The sequence below is a fragment of the Eleutherodactylus coqui genome, chromosome 1, assembly GCF_035609145.1.
Source record: "Eleutherodactylus coqui strain aEleCoq1 chromosome 1, aEleCoq1.hap1, whole genome shotgun sequence".
In the NCBI taxonomy this organism is placed as follows: Eukaryota; Metazoa; Chordata; class Amphibia; order Anura; family Eleutherodactylidae; genus Eleutherodactylus; species Eleutherodactylus coqui.
Window position 1 is genome coordinate 11,317,135 of NC_089837.1, and position 22,498 is coordinate 11,339,632.

Below are 22,498 nucleotides of genomic sequence, written 5' to 3' on the forward strand. Positions count from 1 at the left end.
TTTCCTGTTTATGACATAATCAATGCCCGTGCCAAATTTCACGTTTCTATGACATTGGAAAGTGAGAGAATTAGTGGCAATGATGGAAATCGAATAGAGATGAGCGAACGTACTCGGTAAGGCCGATTTCGCAATCGAGCACCGCAATTTTCGAGTACTTCACTACTCGGGTGAAAAGTACTCGGGGCGATGTGGGTGAGAGCGGGGGGTTGCAGAGGGGAGTGGAGAGGGAGAGAGGGCTCCCCCCCGCTCCGCCACGCCTCCCCCCGCCCCCCGGCGACCCCGAGTACTTTTCACCCAAGTAGTGAAGTACTCGAAAATCGCGCTGCTCGATTGCGAAATCGGCCTTACCGAGTACGTTCGCTCATCTCTAAAATCGAACGATCTACGGGGGGGGGGGGGGGGGGGGGTGTAACTGTCGACGACGCTCGCATGCCATTTGTCATAGCATAAATGTACTATGCCTATAATCTTCTCAGGAGTGTACTCAACAACTTCCCAAAGTTTCATGGCGATCGGATGAATGGTGTAGTAGCGCATAAAGGACAAACAGACAGACACACAGACACTCATACATTAAATTTTATATATATAGATCTGGAAGAGGGAATTCATGGGAAACTGATCAGATTTGCAGATGACACAAAGCTGGGATGGATAGCTAACACTGGGGAAGAGAGAGAGAGTATTCAAAAAGTCCTATATCTGGCGGATAAAAATGAAGGAAATACATATAGATTGGGAGGAATTAGGCTAAGCAGCAGCACATGTGAAGAAAACTTGGGTATACTAATAGATTATAGGCTGAGCATGAGTCAACAATGTGATGCAGCAGCCAAAAAGGCAAACACAATTCTGGGATGTATTAGGTCTAGATCATGTGAAATGTATAGCCTCCGCTACTCTTTCTTAGTCAGACCTCATCTGGCCTACTGTGTCCAGTTCTGGGCACCCCATTTTAAAAAAAGGCAGAGACAAACTGAAGCAAGTTTAGAGAAGAGTTACCGAGATGGTGAGCGGTCTACAAATCATGTCCTATGAGGAACGTTTTAAGGATCTTGGAATGTTTAGCTTGCTAAAAAGAAGGCTGAGAGGAGACTTTTTAGCTATCTACAAATATCTGAAGGACTGTCACAGTGCAGAGGGATCAGCCCTATTCTCATCTGTACAAGGAAAGACTAGAAGCAATGGGATGAAACTGAAAGGGAGGAGACACATCTATATATATAAAATTGAATGTATGCGTGTGTGTCTGTCTGTCTGTCTGTGTGTTTGTCCTTTATGCGCTACTACACCATTCATCCGATCGCCATGAGACTTTGGGAAGTTGTTGAGTACACTCCTGGGAAGATTATAGGCATAGTAAAACTATCCTACGAAAAATGGCGCGTGTGCGAGCGTCGTCGACAGTTGCGCCCCCCCCCCAAGTAGATCGTTTGATTTCCATCACTACCACTAATTCTCTCACTTCGCGATGTCATAGAAACTTGAAATTTGGCACGAGCATTGATTATGTCATAAATAAGAAAAGTTAATAGGTCCCAACTCAATTATTCAATTCTAAGCGCCAAAGAATTAGCGTCCAAATTTTACGTACGGAATCTAATTTTCTCGCTTCACAATGTCATAGAAACTTGAAATTTGGCACGGGCATTGATTATGTCATAAATAGGAAACGCTAAAGGGTCCCAACTTGATTATTCAATTCTATGCGCCAAAGAATTAGCGTCCAAATTTTACGTACGGAATGTAATTTTCTCACATAGAAACTTGAAATTTGGCACGGGCATTGAATATGTCATAAATAGGAAACGCTAATGGGTCCCAACTCGATTATTCAATTCTATGCGCCAAAGAATTAGCGTCCAAATTTTACGTACGGAATGTAATTTTCTCACATAGAAACGTGAAATTTGGCACGGGCATTAATTATGCCATAAATAGGAAAAGTTAATGGGTCCCAAGTCGATTATTCAATTCTATGTGCAAAAGAATTAGCGTCCAAATTTTACGTACGGAATGTAATTTTCTCACTTCCTGATATATATAAATGAATGTATGTCTGTCTGTCTGTCTGTCTGTCCTTTATGCGCTACTACACCATTCATCCGATCGCCATGAGACTTTGGGAAGTTGCTGAGTACACTCCTGGGAAGATTATAGGCATGGTACATCTATCCTACGATAGGTGGCGCGCGTGCGAGCATCGTCGACAGTTATGCCCCCCAGACAAAGATCGTTTGATTTCCATCTCAAGCACGAAAGCAAAAGGCATTACGAGCAACGGGATGAGTGTTCAACTACAAAATGATGCATCCGCCGAACGTTTCGCAAGACAATTGCTGGATATTGAGAATGCTGAGGTAAAATGAAAGCTGTGCTGTGATTGGTTGCTATTTCTTATACTGCTGAGGTAACATGAAAGCTGTGCTGTGATTGGTGGCTACTTCTTATACTACTGAGGTTGCATGAAAGCTGTGCTGCGATTCGTTGTTATATATTATACCACTAAGGTAACATGAAAGCTGCGCTGTGATTGGTTGCTATATATAATACCGCAGAGGTAACATGAAAGCTGCGCTGTGATTGGTTGCTATTTTTTATATTGCTGAGGCAGAATAAAAGTTGCACTGTGATTGGTTGTTATTTCTCTTACTGCTAAGGTAACATGAAAGCTGCGCTGTGATTGGTTGTTATATATTATACCACTGAGGTAACATGAAAGCTGCGCTGTGATTGGTTGTTATCTAGATATATAAAAACGAATGAATGTATGTCTGTCTGTCTTCGCAGCAACGCGCGATGGGTAAGCTAGTCTATATATATAAAATTGAATGTATGCGTGTCTGTCTGTGTGCCTGTCTGTCTGTGTGTTTGTCCTTTATGCGCTACTACACCATTCATCCGATCGCCATGAAACTTTGGGAAGTTGTTAAGTACACTCCTGGGAAGATTATAGGCATAGTACAACTATCCTACGATAAATGGCGCGCGTGCGAGCGTCATCGACAGTTACGCCCCCCCCCCCCCACGTAGATCGTTCGATTTCCATCACTGCCACTAATTCTCTCACATCCCGATGTCGTAGAAACATGAAATTTGGCACGAGCATTGATAATGTCATAAATAGGAAAAGATAATGGGTCCCAACTCGATTATTCAATTCTATGCGCAAAAGAATTAGCGTCCAAATTTTACGTACGGAATCTAATTTTCTCGCTTCCCAATGTAATAGAAACGTGAAATTTGGCAGAAGCATTGATTATGTCATAAATAGGAAAAGCTAATGGGTCCCAACTCGATTATTCAATTCTAAGCGCCAAAGAATTAGCGTCGTCCAAATTTTACGTACGGAATCTAATTTTCTCGCTTCCCAATGTCATAGAAACTTAAAATTTGGCACGAGCATTGATTATGTCATAAATAGGAAAAGCTAATGGGTCCCAACTCGATTATTCAATTCTATGCGCAAAAGAATTAGCATCCAAATTTTACGTACGGAATCTAATTTTCTCGCTTCCCAATGTCATAGAAACTTGAAATTTGGTACGAGCATTGATTATGTCATAAATAGGAAAAGCTAATGGGTCCAAACTCGATTATTCAATTCTAAGCGCCAAAGAATTAGCGTCCAAATTTTACGTACGGAATGTAATTTTCTCGCTTCCCAATGTAATAGAAACGTGAAATTTGGCTCAAGCATTGATTATGTCATAAATAGGAAAAGCTAATGGGTCCCAACTTGATTATTCAATTCTAGGCGCCAAAGAATTAGCATCCAAATTTTACGTACGGAATGTAATATTCTCACTTTCCAGTGTCATAGAAACTTGAAATTTGGCACGGGCATTGAATATGTCACAAATAGGAAAAGCTAATGGGTCCCAACTCGATTATTCAATTCTATGCGCAAAAGAATTAGCGTCCAAATTTTACGTACGGAATCGAATTCTCTCGCTTCCCAATGTAATAGAAACTCGAAATTTGGCACGAGCATTGATTATGTCAGATATAGGAAAAGCTAATGGGTCCCAACTCGATTATTCAATTCTACGTGCAAAAGAATTGGTGTCCAAATTTTACGTACGGAATCTAATTTTCGCGCTTCCCAATGTCATAGAAACTTGAAATTTGGCACGAGCATTAATTATGTCATAAATAGGAAAAGTTAATGGGAAGTTGTTGAGTACACTCCTGGGAAGATTACTGGCATAGTACATCTATCCTACGATAGGTGGCGCGCGCGCGTGCGAGCGTCGTCGACAGTTATGCCCCCCAGACAAAGACCGTTTGATTTCCATCTCAAGCACAAAAGCAAAATGCATTACGAGCAACGGGATGAGTGTTCAACTACAAAATGATACATCTGCCGAACATATCACAAGACAATTCCTGGATATTGAGAATGCTGAGGTAAAATAAAAGCTGCGCTGTGATTGGTTGCTATATATTATACCTCTGAGGTAAAATTAATGCTGCGCTGTGATTCGTTGCTATTTTTTATATTGCTGAGGCAGAATAAAAGTTGCGCTGTGATTGGTTGTTATTTCTCTTACTGCTGACGTAACATGAAAGCTGCACTGTGATTGGTTGTTATATTTTATACTGGTAAGGTAACATGAAAGCTGCACTGTGATTGGTTGTTATATTTTATACTGCTGAGGTAACATATAAGCTGCGCTGTGATTGGGTGTTATATATTATAAAGCTGAGGTAACATGAAAGCTGCGCTGTCATTGGTTGTTATATATTATACCACTGAGGTGACCTAAAAAATCTGCGCTGTGATTTACTTGTTATCTAGATATATAAAAACGAATGTATGTCTGTCTGTCTTCGCCGCAACGCGCGACGGGTAAGCTAGTATTAGATAAAAACGTTCTAACAGTGAGGGTGATCAATGGGTGGAACAAGTGGCCACAGGAGGTGGTGAGTTCTCCTTCAATGGAAGTGTTCAAACAAAGGCTGGACAAATATCTCTCTGGGATGATTTAGTGAAACCTGCACTGAGCAGTAGGAAGTTCCTTCCAACTCTACCACTCTATGGTTCTATAAGGGAATTAAAGCCCCATACATTATGTGAAAGAAATGGACCATAAGGACAGGATATAGACAGCCAGCAGACACTCCTTAAAGCAGAGTTCATGATAGCAATCTGGAGAATTGTGTAATGTTGGACTGACTTGACGACCTAGTTAAAGAAAGGCAGAATAGTATCTTACAGTTTAGACTTGGTGAAATCTGAAACTGTAAAACAAGGAATTGGATCTTAAGATCCAACCAGGAATGACTGAAATTGTTCCCCAATAGCGGGTGTTCGACAGTCATCTATATGTGAAACAACATGAAAAGCGGGGCATTACGCTTAGTAACTGGGGAAGGGGTTAATATCCCCTGTCTCCAATAAATTATTTGCTCACGTGCCCAAGTCCGTTCCGGTCTGAGCTGCAGTGAAGTTCAGCCCAGTTGGTCATCTGGTTGAACCTGCCATAGCCCATGTTCATCTGGAGTGGAGTGGTGGATCTTTTGGTGTGGGTTCACTTGTCACTGGAATGCAAGCAGTCTCTGCAGCTTGATAAGCCTCTGCCAGGGTTCTTGCTGAATATTATCTGCTCTTCCCCTTGGCGCGGAAAGATGGCAGTCCCTGCAGCGTCTGGCCTCTTCTCCACTCTGACGGTGCAGCTCCAATGGATGTCGGGGTCCCATAGAGAGATTGCAGATTTTACCCTGGCAGTGTAGGCTGCCACTGACTCTCTTCCCCGAGACCAAGAGTGTGCAGATGCCAGGACTGGCTATAGAGAAGCCTGCAGTCTCAGGAAGCAAGCAGGCCGCCAGTCATCACAGCCGCTCCGGTATGTGGTCTGCCATTCCGCTTGTTTCTTTTCTTCTCCGGTGGTCTGTAGAGCTGGCAGGGTGAGTTGCGGGATTCTCAGGTCCTTGAAATGAGGGTTTTTCCTACACTTTAACCCCTTAGTGACGGAGCTTTTCTGCTTTTTTCCATTTTAGTTTTTTCCTCCCCCCTTTTAAAAAATGTAACTCCTTTATTTATACATTGATGTCGCTATATGAGGGCTTGCTTTTTGCGGGACAAGTTGTATTTTTGAATGTTACTATTTAATTTACCATATAATGTACTGAAAAACTTAAAAAAATTCTAAGTGGAGAGAAATTGAAAAAAAAATGACATTCCGCCATCTTTCGGTGCGTCCTGTTTCTACGGTGCACAAACGACGTCGCTGTATGAGGGCTTTTCTTTTCGGGACGAGTTGTATTTTTCAATGGTACTATTTAATGCATCATATAATGTACTGAAAAACTTTCGGTGCTTCTTGTTTGTACAACATATAAACTGCAACAAAAATGACATGATAGCTTTATACTATTGGTCAATACGATTACTATGATACCAAATTTGTTTAGTTTTTTTTTTTTTTTTGCTGTACTACTTGTATTTTTTTTAAAGATATTTAATTTTTTAAAATTATTTTCTGTCTATTTTCTACGCGCAATAACTTTTTTCCTTCTTTGGCGACATAGTCGTGTGAGGACTCATTTAGTGCGGTATGTCCTGATGTTGATCTTTTGATCGCTTCTTATTACATTTTTTCTTGGAGACGGGGTGACCAAAAAAAGCGCATTTCTGGCGTTCTTTATTTATTTTTTTTTCATTACTTTGATAGACTGGACTTTTATGAATGCAGCAATACCAAAAACATATTTTTGCTTTATTATTTAGAATATTTTATTAAAAATATGGCAAAAGGTTTTTTTTTTTACTTTTATTACTTTTTTTAAATTGTTTTTTTCTTTTTACACTTTCCTTCAGTCCCTAGTGGGGACCACAACCAGCGATGCTTTGATCGCTCCTGCAGTATGACGTAATGCTATAGCATTATGTCATACTGCTTTATGACAGGCAGTCTATCAAGCGACCCCACGGGAATGTCTTGATAGGCAGCCTCCTTAGGCAGCCCTGGGGCCTTTCAAAAGGCCCCGGGCTTCCATGACACCTGCATGGCTCCCCCAATCTCACCGCGGGGGGGGGGGGCGGCTGTACGGGACCACCGAACATTGTTCCGGGGATTTAAATCCCACTGTCAGAATTGAGGACGTAAAAACACTATTGGGCCGTCACTAAGGGGTTAATGGGAGTCAGTCCACCATGCATCTTTCTGCACAATGATACAAGGCCATATAAGCTACTTTAACTTGGTCCAAGTAGAACTGGTGAGGATAAAGTTCAAAATGTAGAGCACACTGATACACACATTTTTACAAAAAAATTATTTTGATGAGACAAGTCCTTCAGTATTACCTGTGGATATCCATAGAGCCCTGTTATCTCTGCTATGGACAGACTGGAGGAAGACGTCACGTGTCCAATAAAAGCCACCACTTTGCTCTTCTCCTCACAGCTGTAGTTGGGGACAGCTTCTTCTCTCCCTGACGATATACTCAATGCACTCTGTACAGCATAATGTTCTATACAAGAGTCATAGATCGTGTATCCTAGAGTGATATTAGGTAGGATGTCAGCTCTTCTGTTTATTTCTTCTATGGCAAAGATGAAGACCAGGACATGTCTTAGCAGATGAAGAACAGGCCTGGAATCAAATAATACCATATTTTACCAAAATCAGTCTTTAAAAAATATTTTTATTTTTGTACAATGGGCATCTTAAGAACTGCTAGTTTTGTGGGGTGTTTCCCATATGTAGGGGATAGCACCTGCCAAATGTGATACAAGGAAGGACAGTCAGAGATTGGCAAACGTATTATGAGCACTGTTGTAACGGTTTTGGGAGTGCTCTATTTCTGAATACTCTGGTACAGGTTTTGTATGTGTTTCTCTATCTTCTGGCTCTAGTGGGAGTGGTACTGGGTGAAGTAATGGCCAAGGTACGCGGTCAGCTTCTCTATTCTGAGGGCGGGTTACCTGCATATAGGCAGGTCCCTTCCTTGGGTTAGGTTATTTAGGAACAGTGTTGGGGTAGTCTGCATTCTTTACCACTGTTTGGTGTGCATTTACGTAAGGTCTGGAAACTACATATTAAACAGGCTATTCTTACTTGGTGGGATACCTTTGCTTATATCTTAACCTATAAACTATAACCCAACCAATAAAACAGTCCTGGAGCTACAATCACAGATTGATAAGGCTTTGGAAAGAAATTGCCTCACTAGAGATGAGAGAAATTATATACTTATCTAACAACCGGAAACACCATATTTTTATTTCCTGCCAAAAATTCATAAAAACAGTAAAACCACCAGGACGGCTGATCATAGCAGGGATGGGGTTGGCCACATGTGCATTGTCAGAATACATAGATCATCAAAGGATTGTCACCTCCTTACCAGCTTACACTAAAGATGCGGGGACTTTCTGGAAGCACTTAAAAGCGTTCAATGGCAACAAAATTACATCTTATGTACTTTAGGTGTAACAGCTGTATATACAAGTGATCAAAAAATCACAGACCTGCAGAACAAAGTGAGCTCATATGAGATAAAAGTCTCTAATTTGGAACAAACAGTCACCAGAGGTCAAGAAAATGAATTTGTGCTGAGAGAGAAACTGGAAGACCTGGAGAACCGAGACCACAGGGATTATCTGTGTTTAGTGGGCATCCCAGAACACTTTGTGGGAAATGACCTCACTGTCCTGCTGATGGAAGAACTTCCCAAGGCCCATTCCTCAGACATCCCTTCTAATAAAACTAGTATAGAGCAAGCACACAGAATAGGGCTCCCCAGATCATCTGATGCAAGTCAACGCTCCAGGCAAGTAATTGCAAAATACCTTAACTGGGCAGTAAAAGAAAAAATTCTCAGAGATTACCATCACCAACATATCTTGAGGATCGGAGACTTTAGGGTCTTAATATTCCAGGACTTTTCTGCCTCTGTCTCCCAAAAGCGTAAAGCCCAATCTTCAGGAATATATTATGAAATTGCCCTAGGAGTACTTCGGGTCATGCAAACATAATTTCCAAAGGCAAAAAATACCCATAGGTAATATCCCCTAAAATATAATCTAAATATTCTAAAAGACAAAGGCAACAGCAAATAATATTTTTTTAAAAGTGGCAAATAGGGGTAGCAAGTGAAATGTGACTAGTAGTCATCAATCAGTATCATGTTTGTAATTGTGCATATACACATCATAACATGGGCCTGGATGGCCAACATCCTAAAGCCTACGTAGAGATTAGTAAATCAGCACCACCAAAACCCTATTAAAACCTAATCTATAGACCCCCGACATGTTTCACCTTGTGGCATCCTCAGGGGGAACACCAACCAGGGCCAAAGTGAGCCGAGTGCTGAACTCATAACTCTTAAATAGAAGAGGCGAAACATTCTTTCGAGTAGCCAATATAGACTATAGAGATAAGACAGCAGCAAATAATCATGTGAGAAAATCTTGACGAATGGTGCTATAGTTTACAATCCCAAATCGATGGCTCCATCAAGCTTAGAGTGTTATTCGATGTTGTCTTTGTTTTATTGAATAATAAAGTATTTAGATTATAGTTTAGGGGATATTACCTATGGGTATTTTTCGCCTTTGGCAAATAGAATTGTAAAGCCCAACCTGCCGCGATCTCCCAGAAAAGTCCATAAAGTTCCAGCTATTGTTGCCTATCAAACTAAAAGTGCCAGATAATGGCCGGCAACTATTCATTGATGATCCTCACTTAGCGCGCCAACATTTCCACTTCCAGGAGGATGTCAAACAGCAATAAATGACCATTCGGGAGATGTACACATTTCCGCATCAGGTACATATCTCACATTTTGATGTGATACTTATACCTCTGGACTGAAATTGTGAACTCTCTTTTCCCCTTTCCTCACTGTTTAAGTGATGAGGCTTAGCCCTCACAGCAGTCTAAAAGTTAACTTATTAATATGTTTCTCCATGTTTGTGTTTGATTATATATTGGCACTAATATGTTTCTCTCTCCTGCTACTCCATAGTTCTGGACTGGTGGGCCACGGATTCCCTATCATGCCCATATCAACCTACCATCACTTGCTGGGATGACGGGGGCTAAGATACACCACAACTGCACAATGCATAGCCCAAATGACTTATCATGATGACAAATGTAGGAGACACATCAGGACAAGAATACTCAACTTCCCATGACATTAAGATGGTGTTATGGAATGCTGCAGGCCTTAACATGACAATAAAATAAGAAGGTTCTGACTCACTTTAAAAACGCCTTCAACCTGATGTTATCTACCTGCAGAAGATGCACTAGACTCCCAACACGGGGGACCCCTGTTTGGACTCCTGTTACACTGCAAATCACACTCTTGAGGAGTGGCCATTCTCTTCTGTATAGGCCTGCTATATTCCATTGAAGAAGAACTGACAGACAAGGAGGGTAGATACCTACTACTAAAAGTTTGTATTTACAATGAGCATTACACCCTTCTTAACACATATGCCCAAAACTAATCCAATACAGACTTTCACAAAGCTCGCTTCCTTACTGCTCCAAAGGCAAGACTCCAACCTCTTTTTGGAGGAAACTTTAATAGCATAATTCACAATTCTCGATAGATCTTCACAAAATAATACACACACGCAGGCCTCTAGGGATCTCCTACATCTCCTGGAAACACTATCGCTTTGTGACCCCTGGCTTATGGTTAACACTACCTCAAAAGAATACACATTCTGCTCTTCAGCGCATCATAGCTTCTCAAGAATAGACTTTTTTCTCCTATCATTCCCGCTATTTGTAAAAGCTTGGATACTTCTATACTCCTTATTATAATCTCGGACCATGCTCAGATTCTCTTATCCTTCTGCAGTAGGGTACCACAAAGGAAAACAAAAATCTGGTTCTTCCCTTCATATTTAAAAACACACTGAATCAATTATCTTGATGATAATATCGATCACATAGACGACACCACTTTATTTTGGGCTGCATCTAAGTCAGTAATATAAGGACACATAATAAGCTACACTTCCCATAAACGCAAACAGATCCAACTTTAATTCTCTAAACTACAACTCTCCCTACTGTCTGCACAGCAGCAGTATGCTCACTCCCCTCCTAGCATAACATGACATCCTACGACCAAACAAAGCAAGCATTGGAATCTTTTGTCAAAAGCCGACTTTTGGCCCAAATAGCTAATTCACAGACAAAACATAAACCAGTTCTAGCTCTAACCAACTCCTCAACAGGTGACAAACACTTTCAACAGACACTTGTAAGAGATTATGCAGATCTATTTTGAAGACTTTTATAGGGCATCCCCCACTAACATAAATGATATTGAAGCCTGGCAAGACACCCTTAAGCTACCCAAACTCATGTTGGAAGAAACCAACCTCCTGGAATTACCATTCTCTGAAGAGGAAGTATGTGCAGTGGTGACAACCTTGCCAAATAGCAAAGCCCCAGGCCCTGATGACTATATTAATGAATACTACAAACTCCTGCAAGTAGAACTAATACTCTCTATAATAAATGTGTTCAGGTTGACATGCTCCTCAACTCTAGAATTGTCTTTATACTTAAAACCATTGGGTGGAGACTACATTGGTACCATCAGATCGCCCAATTTCATTTTTGAACTACTATACAAATACTTAGCAAAACACCTGGCCAATCACCTCCAAAAAATACTCCTGAGCATTATTCACCCATCCAAAGAGACTTGACTGGCCAAAGACAATTAACCAAGAACACCCAAACCCCCATCACAGCAACCATTGAGGCTAAATATCCAAACAAATGCCCCCCAAACGTTTCTGCTTAGTCTGGAGACAGAAAAAAGCATTTAATAAGGTATCTTGGCTTTCTGCATTCTACCCTGAGGTAGAGATGCTTTGGCAAGCTTTTGAATTCTCGTATCACCCTTACAATAGATGGGCATAATACACACCGCATAGATATATTCAGGGGGGGGGGGGTCAGACAGGGCTGCCCTCTTTCACCCTTGCTTTTTAATCTCTCACTAGATCTCCTCATGCACCATTTCCAATCAGCAACCTTACAACAAACAGCCCACCAATACCACACCAACATGAGAGTGACAACTTTTGCAGATGATATCCTCTTGATTATCAAAAACCCAACTGTAACCTTCTCGTTGGTACTCCAAGACCTCCAAAAATTACACCCTCAACATGGAGAAAACAAAGGCCCTATTAATAAATGGCCCATCAATAACCTTTTTATTGACAGACACCCTTTCACAGACTAGAATAAAAATAACCTTTAATTCATGTAAGATATAAAAGCAGATGTAGGATATGTTTCTATTTATTCTTTATTTTATCAAGAAAAAGCATAGAAATGTCAACAGTTGTATTGTTACATGGGTTGAGATTTACATACAATCTTAGTGGAACAGTGCTAAGCAAACAGTTTTTTATTTTTATTTTTAACAGGTGAAGGGGAGAGGAGTGGGGTGTGGAGGGGAGAGTAGGTGAGGTGGGGGTGAGGGAAGGGTGAGCGCATCTCGCGTACCTGGCGACTATATTTCTGAGGAATTACTAATCCATAGTCGATACTCAATTACTTAGAGAGAGGTGAGTTACAACAGGAAGTTTAGATACCACGGATGTGAGGGAAGCTAAGATCCTGCTCTGTTGTGGTTCTTTTTTGTGGGGTGGGAAGTGATTACCTGGCCAGGGATCCCATGTTTTCCCAAATTGCTCATGTGTCCTACTTGACCAACTCGACAGCTCCTCGAATCTACGGATTTCATTGACCTTTGCCAACCACTGAGTAAAGGTAGGTGCCTGGGGTTGGAGCCAAGCTGGGGTATTAAAGTTTTCGCTGCTGACAGGAGGTGCGTGGTCAAATTCGTTTTTGAGGGTCTGAAATCTACCGATGGTTTTGCTAGAAAAATGTGTTCTGGAAGAAGGTTGAAGAAGCTATCAACTATTTCTCGTATTTTAGTTTCGATCTGATTTCAAAAAGGTCTTATTCGTGGGCAGGACCACCAGATGTGCACCAGAGAACCAATATGTTCCTTACATCGCCAGCATGCGTTAGACTTAGAGAGTTTGTAGGCATAAAGCCATTCTGGTGTTTTATACCATCGTGTTAGGATTTTATAATGATTTTCTTGTAATCTGATGCATCTGGAGTGGCTGTGTGCACTGCCTAGAATAGACTTTACCTCTTTATCTGACAATTGTATCTTGAGCTCCGTTTCCCAGGATCTGATAAATGTGGGTCTGGTACTGTCTTGGTGGGCAACAAACTTTTTTTTGAGGAGTGAGAGTTTCCTGCTGTGTGTGCATTGGGCAGCGGCAATTCGCTCAAATTCAGTTAATGGGCGTGAGGAAGTGAACGTTTTGTTAAACTTGTCTAGGGTTTTAGATAAGTGTAGAGTTTGTAGATGGTTGAGAGAGGGGTGTGGGACCATTGCTAGTAGTTTTTCGGTGAGCTGTGTGCCTTTGGTAATACGATGGAACCATAGATCTGCTATGGTAAGTTTATCAAGAGTAGACCACAGTCAGTTGTTCTGTATGCTTATCTAGTTTTATATTCAGAAACTCCGGAATGAGAGTCAATGGTGCTATAGGAGATGGGTGAGGAGCTAGCTCTCCTTTTAAGGAATACCAGGCTTCGCATGCACCGCTCAGGAGAGGATCGCTTGAGGCCTTTTTGTAGATTTTACTTGAGGGGCACCATAGGTCCTTTAAGATGGTTGTTCCATATGATGCTTGCGCTAGCGAGCTTACGATTGGGTTTTTTGAGGGTTTGACTAGTTCTAGCCATCTGTTAAGTTGGATTGCTTTGTAGTATTGTGCCATGTCAGGGAGATTAATACCTCCATTCTCCCTTCTCTGCACTAAAAGCTTATGTGATAAACGCGGTCTTCTGTTATTCCAGAGAAATCTGGAGAAAATTGATTTGACGCATTTGAAGGAGTTTGGTAGGCGGATCGGTATCATCTGTAGTTTGTATAGAGTTTTTGGCACAATGTATGTTTGGATCAGGTTTTTCCTGCCGAACCAGGTAAGAAATGGCAAGTTGTATGTTTTTAAGAGTGCTGTTATCTCTTCTAGGCGAGGGGTGAAGTTTTTGTTATATAAGTTCTCAAGGTTTTTTGTAATTTGTATCCCCAGATAGTCAATGTGGGTTTTAGCCCAGCTAAAAGGGGAGGATGTCTGAAGTTTTTTCGCAGTTGGCGGAGGAAGAGTAATATTTAATACGGTGGATTTAGAGACATTTACTTTAAAATTCGAGATTGAGCCTTATGTTTGTAGTATTTCATTGATTCTGTCAAGGCTCTTTTCCAGGTTTGTTAGGATAAAAAGTATGTCATCTGCGAAGGCTAACGTTTTGATTGAGTGGTGGTTCAGCTTTAACCCTTGTAAGACAGTTACTCTGTCTTACCATCTGTAGTAGGATTTCTATTGAAAGAATAAAGAGGGTAGGGGAGAGGGGACAGCCTTGTCTTGTGCCATTTGAGATTGAAAAGGGCGGGGAATATATGTCATTGACTTTTATTTTCGCATGTGGATTTGAATATAATGTGAATATAGCTTGGATTAGTGCAGATGGGAATTTAAATTTGTCTAGTACGACTCGCATAAAGGTCCAATCTACTCTATCAAATGCTTTTTCAGCATCAATTCCTAAGAGTGTTAGAGGTATTTTTTTGTTTTGAGCGTATTTTATTATATGCAGGAGGCGAGTTGAGTTGTCCTTACCCTCTCGGCCCGCTATAAATCCGGATTGTTCTTCATTGATCAGGTTTGGAATGGCTTTGTTAATTCTTCTGGAGACTAGTTTAGCCTATAGTTTGACGTCTAAATTTAGGAGCGTTATAGGCCTATAGCTGCTACACAAAAGGGGGTCTTTACCCTCTTTATGGATAAGTGTGATAAAGGCCTCCTGAGCCTGTTTTGGCAGCTGTGCCCCCTTTAATAGAGCGTTGAAAGTGGAGACTAATTGTGGTAGTATAATCTTTTGGTATTTTTTATAGTAAGCCAGAGGGAGGCCGTCAGGGCCTGGACTTTTGTGCAGTGGAAAACTGTTCAGGACTAGTGTAAGTTCTTCAAGGGAGACGGGTTTTACTAATTCGGAGGCCTCTTCACAACTCAGGCCAGGGAGAGCTAATGACAAGAGTAAGTCCTCGATTTTTTTCTTTTTATCATCGTTCCCCTGATTATCTGGTCTGTTCAGGTTGCATAATTCTGTGTAGAATTCCCGAAAGTTCTGAGCTATTTTAGTGGAGCTGTGGTATATATCTCCTGCCCGGTCTACAGTGCTAGGGATATGTGTCTTGCTCCTGGCCTTTTTGATTAATGAGGTCATGAGTCTGCCTCCTTTGTTGTCGTGCGAATATAGTTGGTGTTTGAAGTAGAGTAGGGATTTTGCAAACTTGTTATTAAGAATATCTTTTAGCCTTTCTCTAAGCTCGGTTAGTTTTAATTGGGCCTCCTGTGCTTTTTTTTGTTTTGCTATCTGCTCTAGAATAGAGATTTGTAGGAGTATGCCGTCAATCTCTTTTTGATTGCGTTTTTTCTGGGCTGCTCCTAGTGCTATGAATACGCCTCTGATGAATGCCTTGTGTGTCTTCCAAACCAGTGGCTTCTTTTCTGCGGTCTGAATGTTTTCCTTAAAGAAGAGTTCTAAATGATTGGATATGGTTTTAGCCATTTCCTGGTTTTCTAATAGTGACTCATTCAGTCTCCAGGTCCAGCTTTTACGCACTGAGCCCGTTTGGGCAAGGGATGCTGTAACAGGGGCATGGTCGGAAACTGTTATGTTTCCTATGTTTGAATTCCTTATTTGGTGGATTAAAGAGGAGGAGGTGAAGATGTAGTCAATTCTTTGGTGTGATCTGTGTACCTGAGAGTAAAAGGAGTAGTCTTTAGTTGATGGGTTAAGGGTGCTCCATACTTCAATGACCTGAATTTCTTGGAGTGTGTTTAGCAGTTTTTTCCTCGCTTTCTGAGGTATCTGGGATTTTCCTGAGGATGAGTCATGAATAGGGTTAAGAGTAAGATTGTGATTGGCTCCTAAAATTATCTTGCCTTCTGCAAATAACTTAAGTTTATTTAAAGCTTCCAGTAGCCATGGAATCTGGTTTTGGTTAGGGGCATAAAGATTTGCCAGGGTTAATGTTTCTGAGTGTATCTTGCCCTTTAAGAAGAGCATTCTTCCTTCTGTGTCTGCGAGTTTGTTCTCAAGGGTGAATGGTACCGAGGAGAGGAGCGCTATGGCGACTCCTTTGGATGCACGTGAGGGGTGCAGTTGTGTTCGGAGAAAACTTCTGCTGTGGGGAAATAAGTTCAGAGAAAAATGGAGAGATGGGATAAAGTGGTTAGAATTAACCCGTTTAACACGTGTCCAGCTTTGACACCCAATAGTTGTATGAAGCAGAGGAATCACGGAGGATGTTGGTATGCACTGCCTCACCATCTTTTTACACTGTTTCCTCCTATTCAGCCTAGACTGGGTAGTGGTGACAGTCTGGCTGGGCTGCATTAAAACTGGCAAAGGCCTTGGAGAGAGTTCCCCTCCATGCGCTGGACATACTGCCTGTTCCCCACATCTCCCCTGCTATTTGGCCCACTGAACTACGTCCTCTACTGCTAGTGTTGTCAGATGGGAACTTTAGCATCAGCTTTTCCACCAGGCCCTGTGGTATTGCATCACTCTCATACTCCTTTCCTCTTCGGGAATGAGAGTAGAAAGGTTTTCCTTATACCATGGGTCGAAAAGGGTGTACCCCCAGTAATCCGTGTTGGCCAAAATGCGTTTAACATGAGGGTCATGGGAAAGGCAGCTTAACATGAAGTCAGCCATGTGTGCCAGAGTCGCAGTACACAACACATCGCTGTCCTCACTAGGAGGATGACTCTCAGTCTCTTCCACTTCCTCCTCTTCAGCCCATACACGCTGAACAGATGTAAAGGAAGTAGCATGGGTACCCTCTGCAGTGTGGGCAGCAGTCTCTTCCCCCTCATCTTCCCCCTCCTTCTTCTCTTCCTCCTCCTCCTCCAATATGCTCTGAGAAACAGACCTGAGGGTGGTCTGGCTATCAAGCGACGTATTGTCATCCCCCATCTCCTGTTCTATCCACAACGCGTCAGTCTTAATGCTTAGCAGCGACCATCTTGGCAGGATGGTTACGCTGATAATGGCGGCATCGCCACTCACCATTTGTATTGACTCCTCAAAGTTTCCTAACACCTGACAGATTTCAGATATCCATGCCCACTCCTCTCTGAAGAAGTGCAGAGGCTGATTACCACTCTGTCGGGCATGTTGCAGCTGGTATTCAAAAATGGCTCTACACTGCTCGCAAACTCTGGCCAACATGTGCAAAGTTGAATTACAGCACGTGGGCACGTTACACAACAATTGGTGAACTGGCAGATGGAAGCACTCTTGCAGTGTCCTGAGGGTGGCAGCATCTGTGGTGGACTTTCTGAAATGTGCACACACGTAACACATCTTGCTGAGCAGTTCAGACAAATTGGGGTAGTTTTTAGGAAAGCGCTGAACCAACAGATTGAACACTTGGGCCAGGCATGCCACGTGTGTTAGTCTAAAAAGTTGCAGAGCCGCCACCAGGTTATGCCCATTGTCACACACGACCATGCCTGGTTGGAGGTTCAGCGGTGAAAGCAACAGATCTATCTGCTCCGTCAAACCCTGTAACAGTTCTTGGGCGGTGTGCCTCTTGTCACCTAAGCTCAGGAGTTTCAGCACGGCCTGTTGACGCTTCCCCATGGCAGTGCTGCAGTGCCTCGAGCTACCAAATGAAGGCGACGTGTTCACAGTTGGTAATTGAGAGGTGGAGGAGGAGGGTGGTGGTGGAGGAAGTGGCATAATAAGCTGGAGAAAGCATGACCGAGGTAGGACCTGCAATCCTCGGTGTGGGTAGCATGTGAGCGAACCCACGGTCAGACTCGGTCCCAGCCTCCACCAGGTTAACCCAATGTGCCGTGAGGGAGATGTAGTGTCCATGCCCGCCAGCACTTGTCCACGTGTCGGTGGTTAAATTGATGTTCCCAGTAACCAGGTTGGTGAGGGCACGGTTGAAATTCTGTGACAGCGTAGTGTAGTGCGGGGACAGCGCAGCGGGAAAAATAGTGGCGACTGGGGACGGAGTAGTGAGGGACGGCGGACGACATGAGGTTGCGGAAAGCATTCGTTTCTACCAGCCAATATGGCAGCATCTGAAGGGTCAGTAGTTTGGCGATATGCACATTTAGCGATTGTGCATGTGGGTGGGTGCCTGCATATTTGCGCTTGCCCTCTAATGTTTGTGTTATGGAGAGCTGAATGCTGCTATGGACACATTGGTGGAGGCAGTGGAGGACCGTGCAGGTGAAGGGGTGGGTGCAAGGCAGGAGATGCTTGTGCCTGCGGCCTGGGAGGAGGATTGCATATCAGTGCCAGCATGTGACACAGGGGAAGAGGCATTGTTGTGACCCGCAGGTGGTGAATTGCCTTTGTTCCACCTTGTTGGGTGCTTAGCTATAATATTCCTGCGCATGCTGCTGGGGGTCAGGCTGGTAGTGGTGGCTCCCCTGCTGATCTTGGTGCAGCAAAGGTTGAACACTGTTCGTCAGTCGTCCGCGCTCTCATTGAAAAACCTCCAGACCTTCGAACACCTAGCTCTCTGCATGGGAGCTTGCCGCGAGGGGGTGCTGTGAGGAACAGTTGGGGAATTTCTTGCTCTGGCCCTGCTTCTCCTTCTGGCCACCACACTGCCTCTTCCAACCTGTTCTGGTGCTGCACTTGCCTCCCCCTCTGAAGCGCTGTCTTCAGTAGGCTTACCAACCCAGGTCGGGTCAGTCACCTCATCATCCACCAGCTCTTCCTCTGAATCCTGAGTCTGCTCCTCCCTCAGACTTACTGTCCTAAGAACAACCTCACTGACAGACAATACCCCTTGAGGCACTACTTGGAAGTCCCCACACTCATTACCTTGAGACTGTGAAAGGTCCAAATTTTGGGCATCGGTCACGACAAACTCCTCAGGTGGCTGATTAACCATTGTTTGTGACTCAGGGGAGGGGCCCGAGAACAGTTCCTATGAGTATTCCTGTTCTGAATCTCTCCTTTTCCTGAGTGACCAGGCTGGGAGGAAGGGGGATCAGCGTGAGGATTCACAGGTCCAGTCCCTTGATTAACATTAGTGGACTGCATGGAAGACTGGGTGGTGGATAAATTAGTAGACACATTATCCGCTATCCACGTCACCACCTGATCGCGCTGTTGTGGTTTTATTAATTGTGTACCACGCGGACCTGCAAACTGTAAGATGAAGCTATGGAGCGTAGATACACTGCGTTCTACATGTCACTTAGCAGCAGTATTTTGCGTATGCTTTAAATAGACAGTGTAAAATGCGTGCAGTCTTGTTATGAAGTGTGGCTCACCAGAACGCACACAGGGGTATTTTGTGTACGAGTTAAGCCAAAATTAGACAGTTTAAAATGCATACAGTCTTGTAATATAATGCGGATCGCCAGGACACACACAGGGGTATTTTGCATAAGCTTTAAGCCAAAAATAAACTGTGTTAAATGCGTACAGTCTTGTTCTATAGTGTGGATCAACAGCGCACACAGAGGTATTTTGCGTACGCTTTAAGCCAAAATTAGACAGTGTAAAATTTGTACAGTTTTGTTATAAAGTGTGGATCGGGAGGACACAAACAGGGGTGTTTTGCGTACGCTTTAAGCCAAAAATAGACAGTGTAAAATGCATACAGTCTTGCTATATAGTGTGGATTGAGAGGACACACAGAGGTATTTTGCGTATGCTTTAAGCCAAAAATAGATTGTGTTAAATTTGTACAGTCTTGTTCTATAGTGTGGATCGACAGGACACACACAGGACTATTTTGCATATGCTTTAAGTCAAAAATAGACAGTGTAAAATTTGTATAGTCTTGTTCTATAGTGTGGATCGACAGGACACACACAAGGATATTTTTCATACTCTTTAAGCCAAAAATAGACAGTGTAAAATGCGTACAGTCTTGTTCTACAGTGTGGATCAAGAGGACACACACAGGAGTACTTTGCATACGCTTTAAGCCAAAAATAGACAGTGTAAAATTTGTACTTGTTCTATAGTGTGGATCGACAGGACACACACAGGGGTATTTTGCATATGCTGTAAGCCAAAAATAGACATTGTAAAATGTGTGCAGTCTTATTATATAGTGTGGATCGACAGGACACACACAGGGGTATTTTGCTTATGCTTTAAGCCAAAAATTAATAGTGTAAAATGCGTACAGTCTTGCTATATGGTGTGTATCGGCAGGACATACACAGGGGTATTTTGCGTACTCTTTAAGCCAAAAATAGACAGTGTAAAATCTTGTTATATAGTGTGCATCGACAGGACAGGTTCACAGCAGTACTAGCATCCGAGTCCGCTTTAGGCCCACGATTGCTGAGGGTGTGGGCAGAGGCCAAGGTCCTTGGCGGGGTGAAACTCTGCCATGTGTGGGCACTCTGATTTCTCCATATTTAATACTGTCCCTGGGTTGCAGGGGTTCGCCTATGCAGAGTCCGAGGTCCTGGGGGGGATGTAACTGCGCCAGGTTTGGCCTGTGGAACCTCTTCGTGGTTCATCCAGTCTTTGGAGCAATGGAAGCAATCGTTACAGATTTACTGAGATGTTTGATGGGTCCACCTATAGACTTGCTATAGAAATGTTTCAGGGATCTGCCTATACACTTGCTACAGAAAGGTTTCGAGGGGTACTCCTATACTCTTGCTATAGAAATGTTTCAGGGGCTCGCCTATACTGTGGGTGCACAAAGATTTCCCATTGCGGTGTTTTAGCTATCTGGCACAAATACACTGAATGAAGTGTGCGGGGACACATGGATTTCCCATAGCTATGTAACCATGGCAACTTGGGTCAAACAAGGTGGAGGCTGGGACCGACCCTGACCCTGGGGCCGCTTACGTGCTTCCCACAGAGAGTATTGTGGTTCCTACCTCGGTCACGGTTTCTCAGGCTTATTATGCCACCTTCTCCTCCTCCTTGGGGTCTGGGGATCAGCGTTGGTCGGCATGCATTTGCTCTCGTGCTACAAATTACCACAGTTATCTGAGATAGTGGATTGGAGCTTTCACAGGAAGTGTAACTGATTTAATGAGACGTTCACAGGGTCACTGTATACCTGTGGTGGCTACTTTTGTGACAAACCAATCTTTGTTGTTAGTATGCGCTGCTATCGTCCACACTCTCAAAGAGGGTCGCTGCCTGGCCCTACCAACCCTCTGAAGTATGTGTCTCCAGTTCCTCCTCATTGAAGAAGCACTTACAAATAGACATGTGGGTGGTGTGGCTATCAAGTGAGAGTGTAGCATGAGGGCAGCTGAACGCTGCGCAGGGAAAATTTTGTGTGCCCTGTGGACGCAGGCTCGTGCGGGGGGTGCGGCAGCATGTAACCCAGGAGAAGAGGCAGCGGTGTCACCTGCAGGCGGTGATTGTCCTTGGTTGCAGCTAGTGTAGTGTTAAGCTAAGATGTTCCAGCGCGTGTGCATTGCTGCTTATGGACTGTCCTAAGTAAATTGTTAGGGGGGTAACTGCCAGGCTCTTGCCCCCAATTTGGCTTAATAGTTGGACTGGGGTTCCTCAGATACACCCATGCATGCTGCCCTATCCGTTTCTGTAGTATTTCCATCACTTTCTTATGTTTTCAGGTGTTTCACACAACCTCCCCCATGCGGAGTCCTCCATTGACTTCAATGGGGTTTGTTACTGGAAACGAGCTCTCGAGCATTATGAAAATTTTTGACTCGTGTAACGAGCACCCGGGCATTTTGCTGCTGGCTCATCTCTATTTCTGAGGTTTTATCAAGGTCCATGATGATCTATGGCTTCTAGAGAAACTCGTTGGACCGTTGCATGATTTCATCTACACTAAGCTAGGGAAGTCAATTCATCATAGTTCTCCTTGGTTATTGATCCAGGCCTGTAAATTCCTGGGTCCACTTTCTTACCTTTTTTGAAGATAGGGACAACATTTGCCCTTTTCCAATCTTCTGGGACTTCTTCTGTTCTCCAGGAAATTTCACAGATTCCAAGGAGTAGTTCAGCAATTACCTCTGCTGCTTTCTTTAGTATCCTAGGATGTAATTCAGCTGACCTGGAGACTTGAATTCATGTAAGTTAGCTAAGTGTCCCTCACCATCTCTCTGCTTATAGATGGCCTGCATTCTTTTATTCCCCCAATAATACAAGGAAGATCAGTTGATGTTACATTTAATTTCTGAGAAAACAGATACAAAATAGGAATTTAAAAGTTCGGCCTTCTCAACAATACTTTTAACCATTTCACCATGTTCGTCTTGTAAACATCCAATAGCATCTTTTACTTTTATTTTGCTTTTGACATACCGCCCAAATCCTTTTTCATTGTTTTTGGCCTCTGTTGCAAGCCTCAATTCATTATTAGCTTTAGCTTTTCTGACCCTTGCCCTACAGTTTCTGCAGACCGCATTATATTC

At 43.0% G+C, this 22,498-nt stretch overlaps 1 protein-coding gene across 2 annotated transcripts in view; it reads right to left on the reverse strand.

The window, feature by feature from the left end:
• The window catches only part of LOC136619047 (vomeronasal type-2 receptor 26-like), a 160,411-nt gene that overhangs the window by 102,342 nt on the left and 35,571 nt on the right, over positions 1–22,498 (reverse strand). For both annotated transcript variants that reach the window (XM_066594375.1, XM_066594374.1), the window contains exon 3: positions 7,316–7,604. In XM_066594375.1, coding sequence (XP_066450472.1) covers positions 7,316–7,604 — 289 coding nt within the window. The remainder of the gene's footprint in view (positions 1–7,315; positions 7,605–22,498) is intronic.